General features: G+C 45.5%; 1 protein-coding gene across 4 annotated transcripts in view; it reads left to right on the top strand.

Annotated features, from left to right (window-relative positions):
* The first annotated feature begins 205 nt into the window (after positions 1-205).
* TLK2 (tousled like kinase 2) overlaps positions 206-15,624 on the top strand; it is a 42,626-nt gene continuing 27,207 nt past the window's right edge. For 2 of the 4 annotated variants that reach the window (XM_050327653.1, XM_050327654.1), the window contains exons 1-6: positions 2,104-2,189; positions 3,995-4,060; positions 10,592-10,663; positions 13,210-13,279; positions 14,259-14,302; positions 15,471-15,566. In XM_050327653.1, coding sequence (XP_050183610.1) covers positions 2,109-2,189; positions 3,995-4,060; positions 10,592-10,663; positions 13,210-13,279; positions 14,259-14,302; positions 15,471-15,566 — 429 coding nt within the window. In that variant the 5' untranslated portion in view covers positions 2,104-2,108. Of the gene's footprint in view, positions 285-2,100; positions 2,190-3,994; positions 4,061-10,591; positions 10,664-13,209; positions 13,280-14,258; positions 14,303-15,470; positions 15,567-15,624 lie in introns of those variants that run through there. The other 2 variants (XM_050327651.1, XM_050327652.1) reach the window with 2 other exon arrangements.

Below are 15,624 nucleotides of genomic sequence, written 5' to 3' on the forward strand. Positions count from 1 at the left end.
CCAGCGCCGCCACCTCCCTCCTCGCCCGCCCCTCCGCTCCTCCCCAGCCCCGCTGCCCGCAGCGGAGCCGCCCTCGGCCTCCCCCTCCCTCCATCCCGCTTGTGCCGCCGCCGCCGCCGCAGCAGGTTCCCTCCCTCCCGCCTTCCTCCTCCTCCTCCTCCTCCACCTCCGCCGCCGCCGCCGCCGCCGCTGCTGCTGCCTCGTGCCCCCGGCGGCGGCAGGATCTCCGCGCGGTGCCCCGGCAGCGCTGGGCCGGGCGGCGGCGGCGGGAGCGGCAGCGCCAGGTGAGACCCCGCGGGGGGCGGCGGGGCCGGCGCGGGGGACCCCGGTGCGCCCCATCCCGGCGGGCGAGCGGGCGGGCGGGGGAGAGGCAGAACCGCGGGGGCCGGGTCAGGGCGGCAGGGCCGCGGCCTGAGAGCCCCGGGGCGGTGGCGCGGCCTGGGCCCCTCGCCGGGCTCGGAGCAGCGCAGGCCCCGCGGCCCGGCCCGGCCCGGCCCCGCGGGGGCGAGCAGGGTGGGCACGGCCTGCGGAACCCCGGGCTGGGGGGCGAGGTCCTCCTCCTCCTCCTCCTCCGCGGAGGCCGAGGCGGTGCAGCAGCTGGCAGCGGGGCAAGGCTGCTCGCTCGGCTCTGCGCCCCGGAGTGGGTGGGAGAGGGCTGCTGGAAATCCCCCCCCCAACCCGGAGGGAATACCAGCCCTGCCCGCAGGGATCCCGGGGCAGCCCCCGGGCTGGGGGAGCTCGTGTCAGTCCCTTCCCCACGGCAGCATCCCGGCGTGGGGGATGCGGTTCCCCACGGATGGTCGCCCCGCCGTGGGGGGGGGGCAGAAGCCCTGGGAGCGCTTGAACATCTTTGGCGTTTTCGTGGCTCGTCTGTCATTTTCCTCGCCGCTCAGATTTCCTGTTTTGAAAACTGGGCTGAGAGAGCTTTGTTGGGCTCTCAGCAGAAATAAGGTGGTCTGATAACCACCTTTAGTGTCCCATTAGTTTTTGAGGGTTGTGGCTGATTGGGGAGAGCAGCCGGGAATGCCCCCGGATGGATTCACTTTGCCCCTGTAACTTGGAAGCCGCAGCGTTTGGAGGAAGCGGCGGGGACAAAATGGACAGTTCATAAAAGGAACAATTGTGCACTGCCTGTTCTAGAGGGCACTTGCTGCCCTTCAAGAACTTTCCTCATCGCATATGCTCTTTATCCAGCAAATCTTTATCTTCTGTTTCTGAGCTTTTTTTTTTTTTTTTTCTCTCGTTTTTTTTTCTTCCCTACCTTAGTCCAGAAAATGAAACTGGAACAGACATTTCTGGAAATGAACTTGATTGGTGCAGTTGGGAAGATGTGATTCACAGTTATAATGAACAGTGAAATTTGTCCCATTTTTTTTTTTTTTTTAGCAGTTCAGGATTCAAATTGTGTATTTCCTGATTTTTTAACCTGTTTACACAGTTTTGCTGGGTGGGTTTTTAACCCTTCATATAAAGCATCCATAATGTTGGATTGCCAAGGGATACCCCAGGCACATACAAGATGTAGAAAGAGCTGTTATTTTTGAGGCATCTGATGCTTTACCCTATAAATTAAAAGGTTTAAATGAGCATTATTTTCTTCTTATATTCCCTTTCTGTGCTTGGAAGAACCAGAGCTGTTGTCAATGAAATCTGGAGTTTGGGGAGATCAAGTATTTCCAAGATTGGCCAAAAATAAATTATGGGGTAAAGAATGTTGCTTTTTTTTTTTCCTCCTAGTCATGCAGCACGGATGAAAAGCTCTGAATCTTTTAGTCATAACACTCTGGTCCCATGTTTTCCTTTCAATAAAGCATCCAGTGGGAGAATGTGACATAATTGGTTTCTTGGATTTAGAGATCTTGAAATGGCTGGTACAACAGAGGAGGGGAAACTCCAGCAGGGTTATGGTTTAAATACAATAACATGGTGGCAAAGTCATGTTGTTATTACATGGCAATCTTGCATTTCTCTTTCAAGAAAAATGCTCTCTACGTGGTTGTGCTGCAGAGCAGGCACTTTTTAAGTCTCATCAGTGGCTCAGAATATTAAATGTCTCTCCTTTGCCTTGCATTGCATAATCTGAGTGTTGTTCTCCCGTAGCAGCAGAAATGATGGAAGAATTGCACAGCCTGGACCCACGCAGGCAGGAGCTCCTGGAGGCCAGGTTCACCGGGGTCGGGGTTGCCAAGGTGAGTGTGAGTACCTGTGGTGGCAGCTGAGGCTTCTTACCCATCCTGCCTGCACTTTGGCGGGGTGGTTTTAGTTTCTACACGGACAGTTTTGCTTTGCGAGAGAAGTTTGGTGTCGCTGGTTGCGCTTTGACAACTGATCTGCGTGAAGTGTGTTCAGGAGGAATGAAAATGGGATCTCTACGAGCAGATGTTTTGCCACACAGAAGATCTGGGGCTCTGATGAAGTTCTCAGGAGTTGTTTCATCTTAAAGCATCTTGTGCACCCAAAAAAAAAAAAACCAAACTCCACGACAACTCTGGGGAAGTGGGAATCTCATGTGGCTCTTCCTTTCTGCAGGAATGCCTTTGAGAGCTGATTTGGCCTCTGGTGAGATACAGTTTCCAGTGGAGTGTGTTGGATACAACATGTAACCAGCCTGAATACACTGAGTTTGTTCTTCAGCTCTCCGGGGGTGCAGGGCCTTCACATTTAACACACAAAGTGTCTGCAGGGCAGCTTCTCCTGTGTCTGATCCGCAACCTGCCAGTAAAATCCCATCTTTATCCTCGTGTACAACTTCTCCCTGGTCAGGAGCTGCCTTCCCTGAGTTACAACCTTGTGTGGTTGCCTGGTTGTCCTGGCATTAAGCTCCGAGTTCTCCAGGTGTTGGCAGTGTCAATGCCAGGCTCTCTGAGCAATGAAATGGTGGCAGAACTCACCCTAAAGCAGGTCAGGGGTATGGAGTTAATTTTTGAGGGAGGTACCAAGTTTTGGACAGCATCAAGGTAGGAGGGTAAAGCAACATATCACTGCTAGAAAATTGTCAGAAACCTCCTAGAATTATGTTGAGGAGAAACGTTGTAGATGCTGCTTTTCTTAGAAAAATGCAAAGTGAATCAGAACTTGAAAAGAGTTGAGTTTGAGTTCACGCTTTTCTCTGCTCTTCAGACAAGGTTAAGTCTGGGAAGGGAGTGTGAGGAAGCCAAATTCTCAGCTGTAAGGCAGTGTAGTAAGGAGGATTAACACTAGAAGTTGTTAAGAGGTAACAATTACTTGGTTACTGAAGTAAAAGTGTGGGGATTTTTTCATCTTTGCCCCCTGTTCTTAAGACTTTTTAAATCTAAGTCTTTTACTACCATAAAACCTTCTGGTGCTTTAATGTATTGTGGTCTTGAAAGACTTGTTTTATACAACATTACAACTTTTCATGTACTTTATCACCTATTTCTTGCCTTTTTGCCCCATTTTGTCACTTTAGCATCTTTAGCTGTACCACTATAGATAAAGCCAGACAACTTTCTGGAAGAGCTAAAACTTAAAAGCATAAACACTGTTGAAGCTTTAAAGCAGTGCCAACGTGTTCAGTACTTGCAAAGAATGTTAGGAACTATTCCTTTTAAAGGAATAACCTTTAAAAGATATAGGAAAGCAAGTCTTAATTATGTTTCCAATATGTTTGGAGCAGAAAGTACATGCCCTTTCCTGTAGGGGTGAATACTGAGAACTCATTTTTGTTTCTAAAGCATATCCAAGTAAAAAAAGCCTCATTTCTCGGAGGCCTCACATCGAGCAAAGCTGTTCTGTTGCTGAGTTTTATTTTTACCTGTTGTTGTGCAGTTTTACCTTGTACCAGTCAGTAAACTGTTAAAGTGCCTTACACTTATTGCAAACTATATATATATCTATATATATTTATTTACTTGCATTCTCGCTAATTTGCACTAGATCAGCCAACCAATTGATATGAATTAGCATGACTCTGCTAATTGTTGCAGCAAATCTTGGTTGCAATATTAATTTCAGCTACTACATTCCCTCCCAGGTTGGTGCTTCAAATTCCCTCCCCACCCCCCCAAGCCTCCGTCCGTCATGCTCCGCCCTGGCTTTGGTAGGTCACTGTCTTAAAGGGAATATGTTGGGAAAGCTGTGGGATTCAACTGAGATTTATATTTTTTTTTATTATTATTATTTTTTTGCTGGCTCCAATGAAATGTTTGAAGGGAAGAACTAAGTGAGTGCCATCTAGTGGGACGGGGCCTGGCCCATCCCCCTGGGATGGAAGGTGTCTGGTGCCGTTTTGTTGCATAAAAGGAAGAAATGTCATCTCAGATGCTCCACCATTGGGTGAAGGCAGCAGGCCCTTGTGCTGAGCTTCCTGCCTTCCTCCCACTGGGTGTATCTCTCCCCGGGTGTTTGCTTTGCTTTCTTGAATGTTTAAAAACACAGGCTTATGTTTTGGACTTGCTTTACATCTTTAGCCCCTCCGTGCTAAAGAGCAACCACCTCTTTGGAGAACTGAATGAGGCTAAGCTGATCTAGAATCAATTTTCAGGCTGGAAACTAGGGGGAAAAAAAAAAAAAAGCTTCTAGCCATCAGTCATGGGATTCTGGAAGAGCTTTCCAGTAACAGTAGTAGAGGACAGAAATCCTAAACTGTTTTGGAAACAGCTGTGTGCTGTCACCTCCTGTGGTAGCTGAAGGCACAACCCAATGACCGAGGTCAATTTTTAGTCCCAAATGTCTCCAAATTCTGTTGCAAGGCTGTGATGAATTTTCTTACTTAGCAGCTGGAGAATATATTTCTCTAGAACCTTGGAGTTAGTACATGGAATCAAATTTATGAGCAAGGAATGTTTCCAAGCAACTGTGATACTCCTGTGGTTCATCCAGGTCACTAAAGAGCTTCAAAAAGCCACTGATGCTTTAGATGTCTATTCTTGCCATATGGTGAAGTGCCATTCTTCCCCAAATTTGCAGAGCAAGTCCCTGAATGAACACATGACTATCTGACACCGACTGTTCCTGCTTATTTAGCTCCTGTTTATATTTACTTACTGGGATAACCTAAGGCATTATCCTGGCAAGTCACCTGGGACATCTTCCTTGGGTCAGGAGGTACAGGAAACAAAACATGGGATGTTTTCTAGATAAGCTTGTTTAATTTTGTCTGTTCTCATCTTTTGCCTCCCTTTCCCCTGTTTGGGTGCTACCTTTAGGATATCAGGGTGGGTAAACCCCAAAGGGTTTGTGTCATTTCCACAGACTTTTCCTGGATGAGAAATGGAATGAGGAATTGTGATGGGTGAATCTGTATTTGCACACAGGTTTGACCAGGGTGGATCCTCACAGCAGCACAGAGATCTTCTACAAGTTTGGTCTTTAAAAGATCTTCAAATTGTGTGTGCCGCTTTTATTATAGTTAAACTAAAAATGCTGAAGTTACCTCTAGGGAGAGAAACAGGACTGTAGGGATCTTGTAGATCCAGCTGACTGTGAATTGAGGAAGTCTGGGTCTTGGTAGCTGGTGCTCCCTTTGCTCCCTCTTTGAGGTAATGCTGCAGAACATCTGCCTCCAAAAAAGAGAATTATTCTTAAAAAAAAAAAATTAGTTTGGTTTTTACCCTTTCTCTGACACTTTTTCAGTCTTGGTCTCTTCAGGAGCTCCAGTTCTGTGATCCACTTAGCAACAGTTTTAGCAGCAGAGTCACTGAGTTGAGAATTCCTGTTTGAGGATAATCATGTCTTCCTCAGAGGGAGGTGGTGCTGCACAGTGATGGTCCTTAGCAGGTGTCACATGCCACCAGAAGGACCTGTTAATAAGAGTTTTAAAACTTAGAGTTTCATTTATCAGCTGCCACAGAGTGTGCCAGGACTTTATGCCAGATACTTGAAAATTGTTTGGATGCTTCCCTGTGCAACATTACTTACTTCAAATGTGTTGTCTGGCTCGTAGAGCCCAGAAATAGTTGTCAGATCTCAGTTCTATTTCTGCCCCTGAGCTGAGGGTTAGGATGAGTTGTGTGACCCTTCAGTCCAGTCTGCCACCAGGAAAATAAAAACACTGTATTCCCAACCAGAGAGAACTCTTGAGGCATAATGGAAGCCAGGCAAATCCTGCTGCAAATCTGCTTACCCATCTGATGGAGTGGGGGGTTACCTGTGAACATCTGAGAGTAGATTAACTTCTCGTGGCAAAAAGACCTCAGTGATTCAGGGATTTCATTATCGGCCATAATACTGAGCTTTTCTAAAAGTCCAATTAAGAAGCAGGTTGTAATTCTCATACTTATGTGATGCTTGAAATAAGATAAGAATATGTTAATTAAACCTGTCTGACACACAGTAGCACTGGAGCAGAGTAACTGTAAAACCACTCAACCATCTTGCTTTGGTGTGAACCTGTGTGGAGTCAGCACTAACTTTTAGTGGAACTCTGGATGGACTTTTTCCCTTTGAAATCTCCTGATTTGCTCCAGAATTCAGAGGAACTCAGGTTAGCTTGGCTTGAGGTAATGAACCATCTCTCTGTGTCTCCCTGGTTTAGACAGCAGGAGAATTTTGCAATGCACACTGGAGGCTCTGGCCAGGCAGCTGGAATTCCTAGAGGTTCCTTTTGGAGAGCACAAAATGGAGCCTACCCAACTGGAGTTGTGGAGTGATGGGTCATTTCTGGGAGCTTGGAGAGGCTGTGGAAACGCACAGGTCATGGGAGGCAGGAGATGGGTGAGGGGGGCTGAGCCAGGCTGGTGCTGCAGTCGATCTGGTGGGAGCTCTCAGCAGGGTAAGCTGTTTCTATTGAAGCCTCAGCCATTGTGCCTCGCTTGTGGCCTTCCCAGGGGCTCTTGCAAAAGGGAGAAATGACTAACCAGCACCTGTGAGTGGCCAGATTGTAAATTCTTGCCTTTGAGTAGGAGTCTCGAAAGCTCCTGCTGCTGTTGCATCCAGCTCTCAACATGGAGGCTTTGTTGTGCATAGGTAGGTCACGGACTGAGGCAGCAGTTGATAGGTGAATCACAGGGGAAAAGAGCCTGCCAGCTTATCTCAGGGAGAAATTCCTTGTGGAGGAGGAAGTGTGTGCTGTTCTTGTGCTTGTCATTTGGGTAAACACTATAGGAACCATTAGCTTGCTTCAGATGACCCACGTATTTTGAATTTTTGCTGAGCCCCATCAGCGATTCCCTTGACAGGGCGCAGGGGATGAGTGGGCTGGAAGTGATAGCACAGAAGTGCAGTATTATCCCAAAGTGGTCTATGCTAGAAAAGCCAGATGACTTCTGCAACAGAATTCATAAGCCCTTCCTGGGTAAACTATTCCATGTTTATTATTCCCCACTGCTACTTCCCTGGCAATATTCTGATGTTAGTGTTCTTTGCTAACTTGGTGTTGTTGGGGTTTTTTTTGTTGTGTTTTTTGTTTTATTTTATTGTATTTTATTTCTTTCCAAAATTCAGGTTCATTCCTTTAATTCCTTTTGTGTCATGACCACTTAAAAATGGTATGCTAAATTAAGTACTGCACATTTATCCAATGTCAGTTGCTGAGTTAAATATAAACAGTCAGGAATGATAAAATATAAATTTGAAGGGGTTTTTATACACACACTCACTGACTGTTGGTTGAGGGGAGATACTCAGATGGTAGTTTTTCACATCCATGTCTGAACCTGTTGCTGTAAGCAGCTGATAACATGAGGTTAGGTGTGAAATGAGGTATCTGAATGATCAGGAGAACTTACTTTCCCTTTCTCTTGCCTCTCTACGTGAGAAGAGGTGCAGCTGAGCACTAGGCCGTGTTCCTGAAACATCCTGGCTATTGCATCTCTGTTGCTTCGAGTACAGCACGTTCCAGTGAACAATTTGTGTTTCCATTGCCAGAATGCCTCAAAACAAGACTTTTTGCCAACTTTGCCAGGTTCAGCTCTTGCCTCTGAAGGTCGAATCCTTTACAGTAAGAAAGTGGAAGGTCCTCTGGAAGGTAGTGGAAAGAAAGGGAGGCTCATGCAGTGAAAATGGGTCAAAACGTGTCTACAAAGAATTAGTTGTGCATTTGTTCACAATATTGATCCATGTGACAGTGAAATTGCTGGATACCTGTAGACAAGGACAAGCTGTTCTGGTTGCATAGCTAAGTAGTTGGTTCCTTCTCACCCTTTCTACCACTTTACTGAGTTCAATTCTACCACACTGTCAGTTTAGATTCTATAGGATGGTTTAAAATAAAGGGAAAAAAGGGTTTGTTGTTTTTTTTTTTTTTGCTCTTCAAGAATCTGATCTAGTTCAAGGACTGAACTACTCTTTTGTTGATTCCAAAAGTGGGTTTGATTCCAGCTGCTAGAGCTGAAAATTTCCCACACAGAGTAGTCAGCACAGATAGTTGTAGTACTGGAAGTATGAAAAACGTAGTGGATTTTGTATTAGGCATTTTTCCAGCTGCTTGCATCCCAGAACTTTACAATCAGGGGCAAACTGAGTGGATTTCTTGTACTGGAGAGGATAAATTTGTATTTCTGGAAAAAATCTTAGCATCATTTCTAAGCACAGACAGCCCCATCAGTTTGTTGTCCAGGTGACCCCAGAATATGGTGCATTGTCCTGTAGGAGCCACTGACATTCCCCTTCAACCACAGTGTTCCTGAAAAGCTCCAGTGTGGCATTTTGGGAGCAACTGCTCCTATCTAACTTGCTGTCCACATGCAAAACAGAGGCAGAGAGATTTAAGCAGATGTGGAAACAACTTTCACTTTCATCTTCGTGGTGTCAGAACCCCAACCTGCCCATCTGAAACCAGGAAAGGCTCACTGGGAGAGACGTTCCTGCACCTCCCAGACCTCTTCTGGCACAGGAGGGGTTGCAGGGTTTGGGTTCCTGAGAGAAGGGAAGGATTTTGGAGGGCAGCATTTGGGCAGCTTATAAAACAATCTTTCTCATGGGTGTAAGGATTCACTTTCTGTTGCCACTTCCTATAAGATATTACAATTTTTTTTTTTTAGCAGTGAGGCCTTCACGTGGCTGTAGCTGAGGTTAGTGTTGGCACTTCTGTTAAATCCTGTTGGCCAAGGAGTAAATAATAACGAATAACCAAGAATTGTACCTGTAACATTGGTGAGCTGGGTGGTGGGGAACTTGCTTGGCTTAAAAACAACTGTTGCTGAAGAGGTGAAAAATCTTTCTGGTCCTGAGCTATTTGTGTGATGACTTGAAGGGATAATGGTGTGGCTTAAAGAGTATAAACCTGCAATTTTTCTTAAAGTAACTTGCTTTTAAAAGGGGATCTTTAAAAATGTTTAGCTTCCTGAGCTATTCAAATGTTTGGTTTTCTTATTTTATTTTTTTTTGTTGAAGGAACTGAGCATTTTAGGAGGAACAAGTTTGGTATTTAACACTCAGTATAACACAAAGTAAACAGAACTTCTACTTTCTGCACATGCCTGCTTGGAAATTGGGGTTAGTAACAACTAGGTTATATCACAGGTTTAATTTGATGGTGGTGTTTGTGTCATAAATAGGAGAGGGAGAACCGGTCCCCTCAAAAATTGCCTGCTGTGGGGTTTCTCTGTGGTGTTAAAGTGGCTTTACCACAAGGAAAGATTGATTGGTGGTTACTGCGAAGTTAAGAATGCTAAAATAGAATGAATCTTGGGGAAAAGATGCTCCCAAGTTATTAATGGAGAGCTGGCTTTATCATGTCATTCTTCCTGTTAATACATTCCATCATTAATTGTGAATCTTGTTTTTATATCTTTGTCAAATTTGTCTCGATTTCTTAAGTTAGATCTGTAGGAGGATACTTTTGTGTCAGGCTAAAACATGGTGACTTTGCATGATTCACTTTTTCCTTTTAAAACCGGTTTTGATACAGATCTTAAATCATTTTCAAACTGCTTGGATATGTAAAAATGCAGATGTTGTATCCAGCAGAGCCTGCAAAGATGCAGCAGACTCTTGAGAGGTACCTGGTTACTATTTTGATAAATCTGTCCCAGCCTCTGGAGTTGGTGCTTTGGCCTGCTGGGAGCAGCTGCTCTGTGGGCAGGTCAGCCTGGGGTTCATAAAACAGCCAAGTGGGAAAGATTTGTAATTGTGGGTACCACTTGTACTGCTGGGAACACAACTCTCACTTGTGCACTCTCCCAGTGTTAAAAAAAGCATGAAATGACACATTTAAAGAAAAATCAGTGGTACAGCCAGCATCTGATAACAGTAATAGCTGCCTTGCCAGATGGAAGATGCCTCTGAATGCTTAGCCCAGGGTCAAGCAGATGCTTGTCTGAAGAGCTGAGCTTGGAACTCCTGCTACTCAACAAATCAGGAGGTTTGGTTTTTTTTCCCCTCAAACCTTAGGCTGTTATAAATACCACCTTGGCTGTTTTGTGGGTGTGGCTGCATGGAGCAGGCAGTATATAAATTGATACAGAGACATCATTCCAAAGGCTGAGAAAAGATTGTCCACTGACCATCCACCTGTCCTGCTGCAAACACCTTCTGAAATTTAGTGTCCCATCCTGTGTGGGGCTGTTTGAGCCGTGGTGCTGCTGCACCCACAGGACTTAGGCCAGCCCAGAGGTGCAGTGTTTGATGATAGGACGGGCCTGCCTTGTTTGGAAGTTGTTCCTAACAGTCTTTGCTTGTTTTTCACCAGGGTCCATTAAATAGTGAGTCTTCCAACCAGAGCTTGTGCAGCGTGGGCTCTCTGAGCGACAAGGAATTGGAGGTAAGAGGCTCAACCCCTGGGCTGGTGGGGCTTAAGGGCAATGTGAAACCCAAAACCTACGAGAAATTGTGTGAGAGGGAGCAACAGCTGTCTTAGTTTGGGGTGTGAAAGGGACTAGTGTAAGTATTTAGTCTGGAGCTGAACCCTGCAGTCTTTGGACCCCGCTGCGAAGCTTCTCACTGTTCCAGGCAGATTTTACCCGACCCCAAACATGGCATTTGTAAAGCTCAGCTTAGGAAAATTGTTTTAGGCTGCACTGGGATTTGTTTGCTGGTTTTGGTGTACTTTTGAACCACTAAAAGCCAGAGAGCACTGATGGCAAAGTTTGTCTTATCTATCAAATATGGGAGTTTGCAGAAGTCTGTACAAGGCAGAGTTTTCATGGATCACTCTGTGGAAGTGTGGGGAGGAGAAGATTGATGCTTTGTCCCTAATTAATCTCACTGCTTTAGGATTAACTATTTCAAAACACTTGCTAAAGCAGCAAAATGAATTGTAGGGTTAGATTTTTACTTTAAATTTCAATGTTAATAAAGCAAAATCTCAAGTTTAAGTGCATTTTCTTCTGCATTTTAAGAACTTCCCGCATGGTGATCAGGTAAGTTTTGGATCATACTTCCCTCTGTTACATGGCAGTGCTGATATGAGGGGTCTGGTGAAGCTCAGTCTTTTGAGAGTGCAATATCTAAAACTCCAGAAGTGCAGTTAATAGTGAAAAACTGAGTATTCATTCTTAATTTAATTGAGTTGTTTTTTGGGGTTTTTTTTAACTTCTGTGGAGAGATTTAAATTGACCAAGCTGACACACTCTAATCTCTCCCATTCCTTGCTTTTTCAGCCTGTAGCAGATAATGTTGTGTGTCATTTTTGTTATGTAAGTACTTGAATGGAAAAACAACTTAAAGTGAATCTCATTAATATGCTCACAGCTCCATGGAGGCTGTAATGGAGCCCGTGGTGTTACAGTCACGCCAACGCTGCTCAGGAGTTGCTCTTTACTCTGCAGTGAGGAGGCAATGTCACTGACTTCTCCACACACAGGAGCTGGAGCAGCAGGTCTCTACATAGTTAGGGAGTTTTGGGTCCCCTCATTCTAAAAAAGTGCCTTGCAGACACAATAACCACCTTTGTCTAAACATCCCCTCCATCCTCTTAGAAAACACTGAGTGCCCAGCTGGGAACGTGGGGCTGTAGATGTCCAGCACCCACTGGGGACACAGCCAGGTTTAGGCTCAGCTTTATCCTTTTTATCCTGCTAAAGGAGGGAGATTGATTTCCATGCAAGCCTTTTGGCAGAGCTCTTTAAACAGGAGACTTGAGACTTGGGTTTCCAAAGAGCATGAAACTTGGGTTTACCACAGACTCCCTGGCCGTGGCTCTCCCTCCCCCAGAGCTGTGTTTTGCACTCTCTGGTTTTCTCCCTGGCCCCAGGGTGTGGTTTAGTGGTGGCTGCAGTGACTGTAGAGCAGATAGCTTGGGAATTCTTTGGGATCCTTTGGGATAGGAGATGTTTTTAAAGTGACGTTTGGTGATGGAAATGATAAGGCCTCTCTCTTTCCAGCAGCCTCAGTGAGCTGCTTCCAGCAGTGCTTCCTGATGTTTTCAGCAGGGTTGGCCACAGATGTGACCCTGGTGATGGGGAAAGCACCGTGCCAGGGTCTCCTCCACTCTCACATGTTCAGGCTTAGCCTTGTGCAGACAGATAGGCAGGGCACTCTGGAGCCTGTGGGCCTCAGGGATGACACTTCTGGAGCCCTCAGACCTCAGGCATGATACTCTGGAGCCTTCAGCCCTCAGGGGTGACACTCCTGGAGCCCTCAGGCCTGTCAGCTATGCTCTGTGTTGTGCCTGTGCATAAATAACACTGATTATACATAAATCCACTGGTCACCTGCCCATCATGTGTCTGGTTGCTCACAGAAATGGCAGAAGCAACTGACCCTTGACTTTAGTGACAGCAGGTGAGGAGCAAAGCAAAGTCCAGCATTTGTGGTGGGTTTCTCTTGGCTGCTGTCCTGGGGGGCTCTTCCTTGCCTTGTGCAAGGTTGTCATTTTGAACCAGTGGACAGGATAGTTCTTGTCCCCATCTGCAACGAGCTTTGGGAGGAAGCATTACCTACAGGCAAGGTGAATTGTCCTGGTGATTGGACTGTAAATTTGGATGTCAGTACTCAAACCTCTCATCTTTATTCCCCTCGTCCCAGTGCTGTGATCACCTTGAAACAGTTTACACAGGTCTTCATAAGTGTTTGAGCTTGCTCTGCTCACCCTCAGAGGTCACTGGGTAGTACAGGCTGGATTGCTGCAGCTGAAATAGAAAAAGCTCATTCTTCTCCTTGTTTAACCATGTTCTCTCCCTTCTGCAGCACATCAGAAAGTAGCAGCTGTTTGAGAGCAGTTGTTTCTTTAAGTGCCAGCAGTAGAAACAAATGCACCAGAGAACCAAACTGGCCACTGGGGATATGGAACGGATTATTGTGTTTTGGCATTTTCTTTAAATCTTGGAATAACTGCAGAAATGTTAATTTTGAAGTATTGTTTAACAGACTCCTGAGAAAAAACAGAATGACCAGCGGAATAGGAAGAGGAAAGCTGAAGCCTACGAGACCAGTCAAGGTAACTCCTGCTCCCACCCTGCTGCAGGATTGGTGACTCCTGTGTCCTAGGAAACGAATGGCTTGTTATAAACCACTCCACGATGGTGTATTCTCCTCTGGGAGCCTTGTTATCCTCACTGGCAGGAAAATACTCAGCTTATTCCCACTGACTCTTGCATTTTCACGGGACAGGCTGCCCAGAGCCTTCCCATGGCTGGGCTGCAGCGTTGCTTTGGTCCTGCATCGCTCCAGACACAGCAACCAGACTGGAGGACAGAGCCTGTGCTCCCTTCCTTGCTTTCTGAGACACTTGCCCACCTGGTTAGAGTAACTTGTGCCACAAGGAACTGAGAACAAGCTGTGCCCAAGCACTGCTGTCCTGAGAGCTCAGGAGAACCTGACGTGTTCAAGTCCAAGTTCACATTTTCAAGCAAGTGGGCACAGGGGCACATTTCGATTCCTTTTGTTCCTCCACTAGAAAGTCATGAAAATTGTGTTGACAGAACTGCTTTGATAATATTATAATAAGAGAAAAGGGCTGAGTTTTAATGAGCTGGTGTTAAGCCACCGCTAATTATCTCTCAAACTCTTATAGGAATGCTTGGGAGAGATCTAAAAGTAATTTACCTGAAGGCAGAGGACTAAAAGTACCCTTTACTCTCTCCTTATCTTGAAGGAAATTTGGGAGAACCTGTGCAATAGTAAGGACCTTTAGTGTTTTCTAAGTATTTCAACAAGAGAAAATGCTGTTTGATTGGATCTGAAATGTTTGGAATTGAGAGTTAATTGAATTGTCAACTGTAGATCCTCCCAACAACAGCACAGGAGCTGTAACCCTGGGGCAGGCTTTTGTTGTGCAGCAGCTTTGCTGTGATTAGGTGTTGTTGCACTGAGCAGGGAGAGGAGTGTCAAAATGTAGGAGGAGATTTTAGAATGGCATTGGAACTTCTGTTCTTAGAAGCACAACTCTTATTCTAATCCTTTGCTTTCCTTTTTAGGAAAAGGCACTCCTAGAGGACATAAAATTAGTGATTATTTTGAGGTAAGTGTCCTTTCACTGTCTGAGAAATCTGCCTGAATTCACATCCTGCAAAATCTGTAGATGGGAATTTGTGATGTGCCTTGTGTTACTGATCCCTTGCTGGGGTCACTGACTGATGATGTCAGCCTGATATGCTCAGATCTGATTAGGCAGAAGATATGAGGAAGTTGATTTTTAAATCAACATTTATTTGAACAGTTGATAAAGCATTTTTTCACTTAAGTATAGGTTTGAGGTTCATTGGAACCTGAATCTCAGATGAGGATATCTGAGTATGCAAACAATTTTGATAAGAGCCCATGCTGCAAAAGAACCTCCCTGCACAATCCTTGCTGACTGGAGTAGGAAGTTGTTTACAGGGTTCCCTCTGCAGGAAAACCTCTCCTGGGAGGCTGGCACCACGTGGGAGATGGAAACTCCTCCCCACAACAGTGATGGACATTCAAAAATCCAACATTCTTTTTTTCATTGCCTAGTTTCTGAAGTTTTTCCAGGTCTGCACAATCCAGGGCTGGAGCTTTTCTCTTAAGTTGTTCCTTTATTTTACTGAGTAACTTGGAGCCAGAAATGAAGTGCTTATAAGTGTTTAATTTTTTCCTGGCTAAAGTTTTTTTTTTTATGAGTGGTTCCACTGTGTGGTGTAGGAATTTCTCTGCCAACTGGAGCAGTTTCCCAGCTCCTTACCTGTCCTGTCTCTGGCACAGATGCCTTCCTTACCACTCCTGTGGTGCACAGTGGACACATCTCACAGGGAATGGGCTTCCTAATTCTATTCTAGTGAATAATTTATTCCATTCTAGTGAATTATTCTATTCTAGTGAATTATTCTATTCTAGTGAATTATCCTATTCTAGTGAATTATTCTAGTAAATAATTCTAGTAAATAATTCTAGTAAATAACTCTATTCTAGTAAATCAGAGCTTTTTATATCTTTTCTGTGTTAAAAAGGCAGATGTACTCAGTGCCAATACCAGTGTTTGTCTGAGGAACTTCTGCTGTTATTTTTCAAAACAATGCATGAAACGTTAAGGTTTTCCTCTGAAAATGAGTCTGCGAAGCCTATAAGGCTTCATCTTCCAAGATTCATTTCTCCTGCCTGTGTTCAGCTTGGTTAAATGTGGGGTCTGTGTGGGGTTGCTGATGATCCTGTTGTGTCTCCATGCCCAGTTTGCTGGGGGAAGTGGCCCAGGCACCAGTCCCGGTCGGAGCGTGCCGCCCGTCGCCAGGTCCTCGCCGCAGCATTCCCTGTCCAACCCCTTGCCGGTGAGTGTTGCTGGGGACACAGCTGGTGGCCTGGCATTGCTGGTGGCCTGGCATTGCT

The sequence above is a fragment of the Myiozetetes cayanensis genome, unplaced genomic scaffold, assembly GCF_022539395.1.
Source record: "Myiozetetes cayanensis isolate MyiCay16 unplaced genomic scaffold, myiCay2020 scf34, whole genome shotgun sequence".
Classification (NCBI taxonomy): Eukaryota; Metazoa; Chordata; class Aves; order Passeriformes; family Tyrannidae; genus Myiozetetes; species Myiozetetes cayanensis.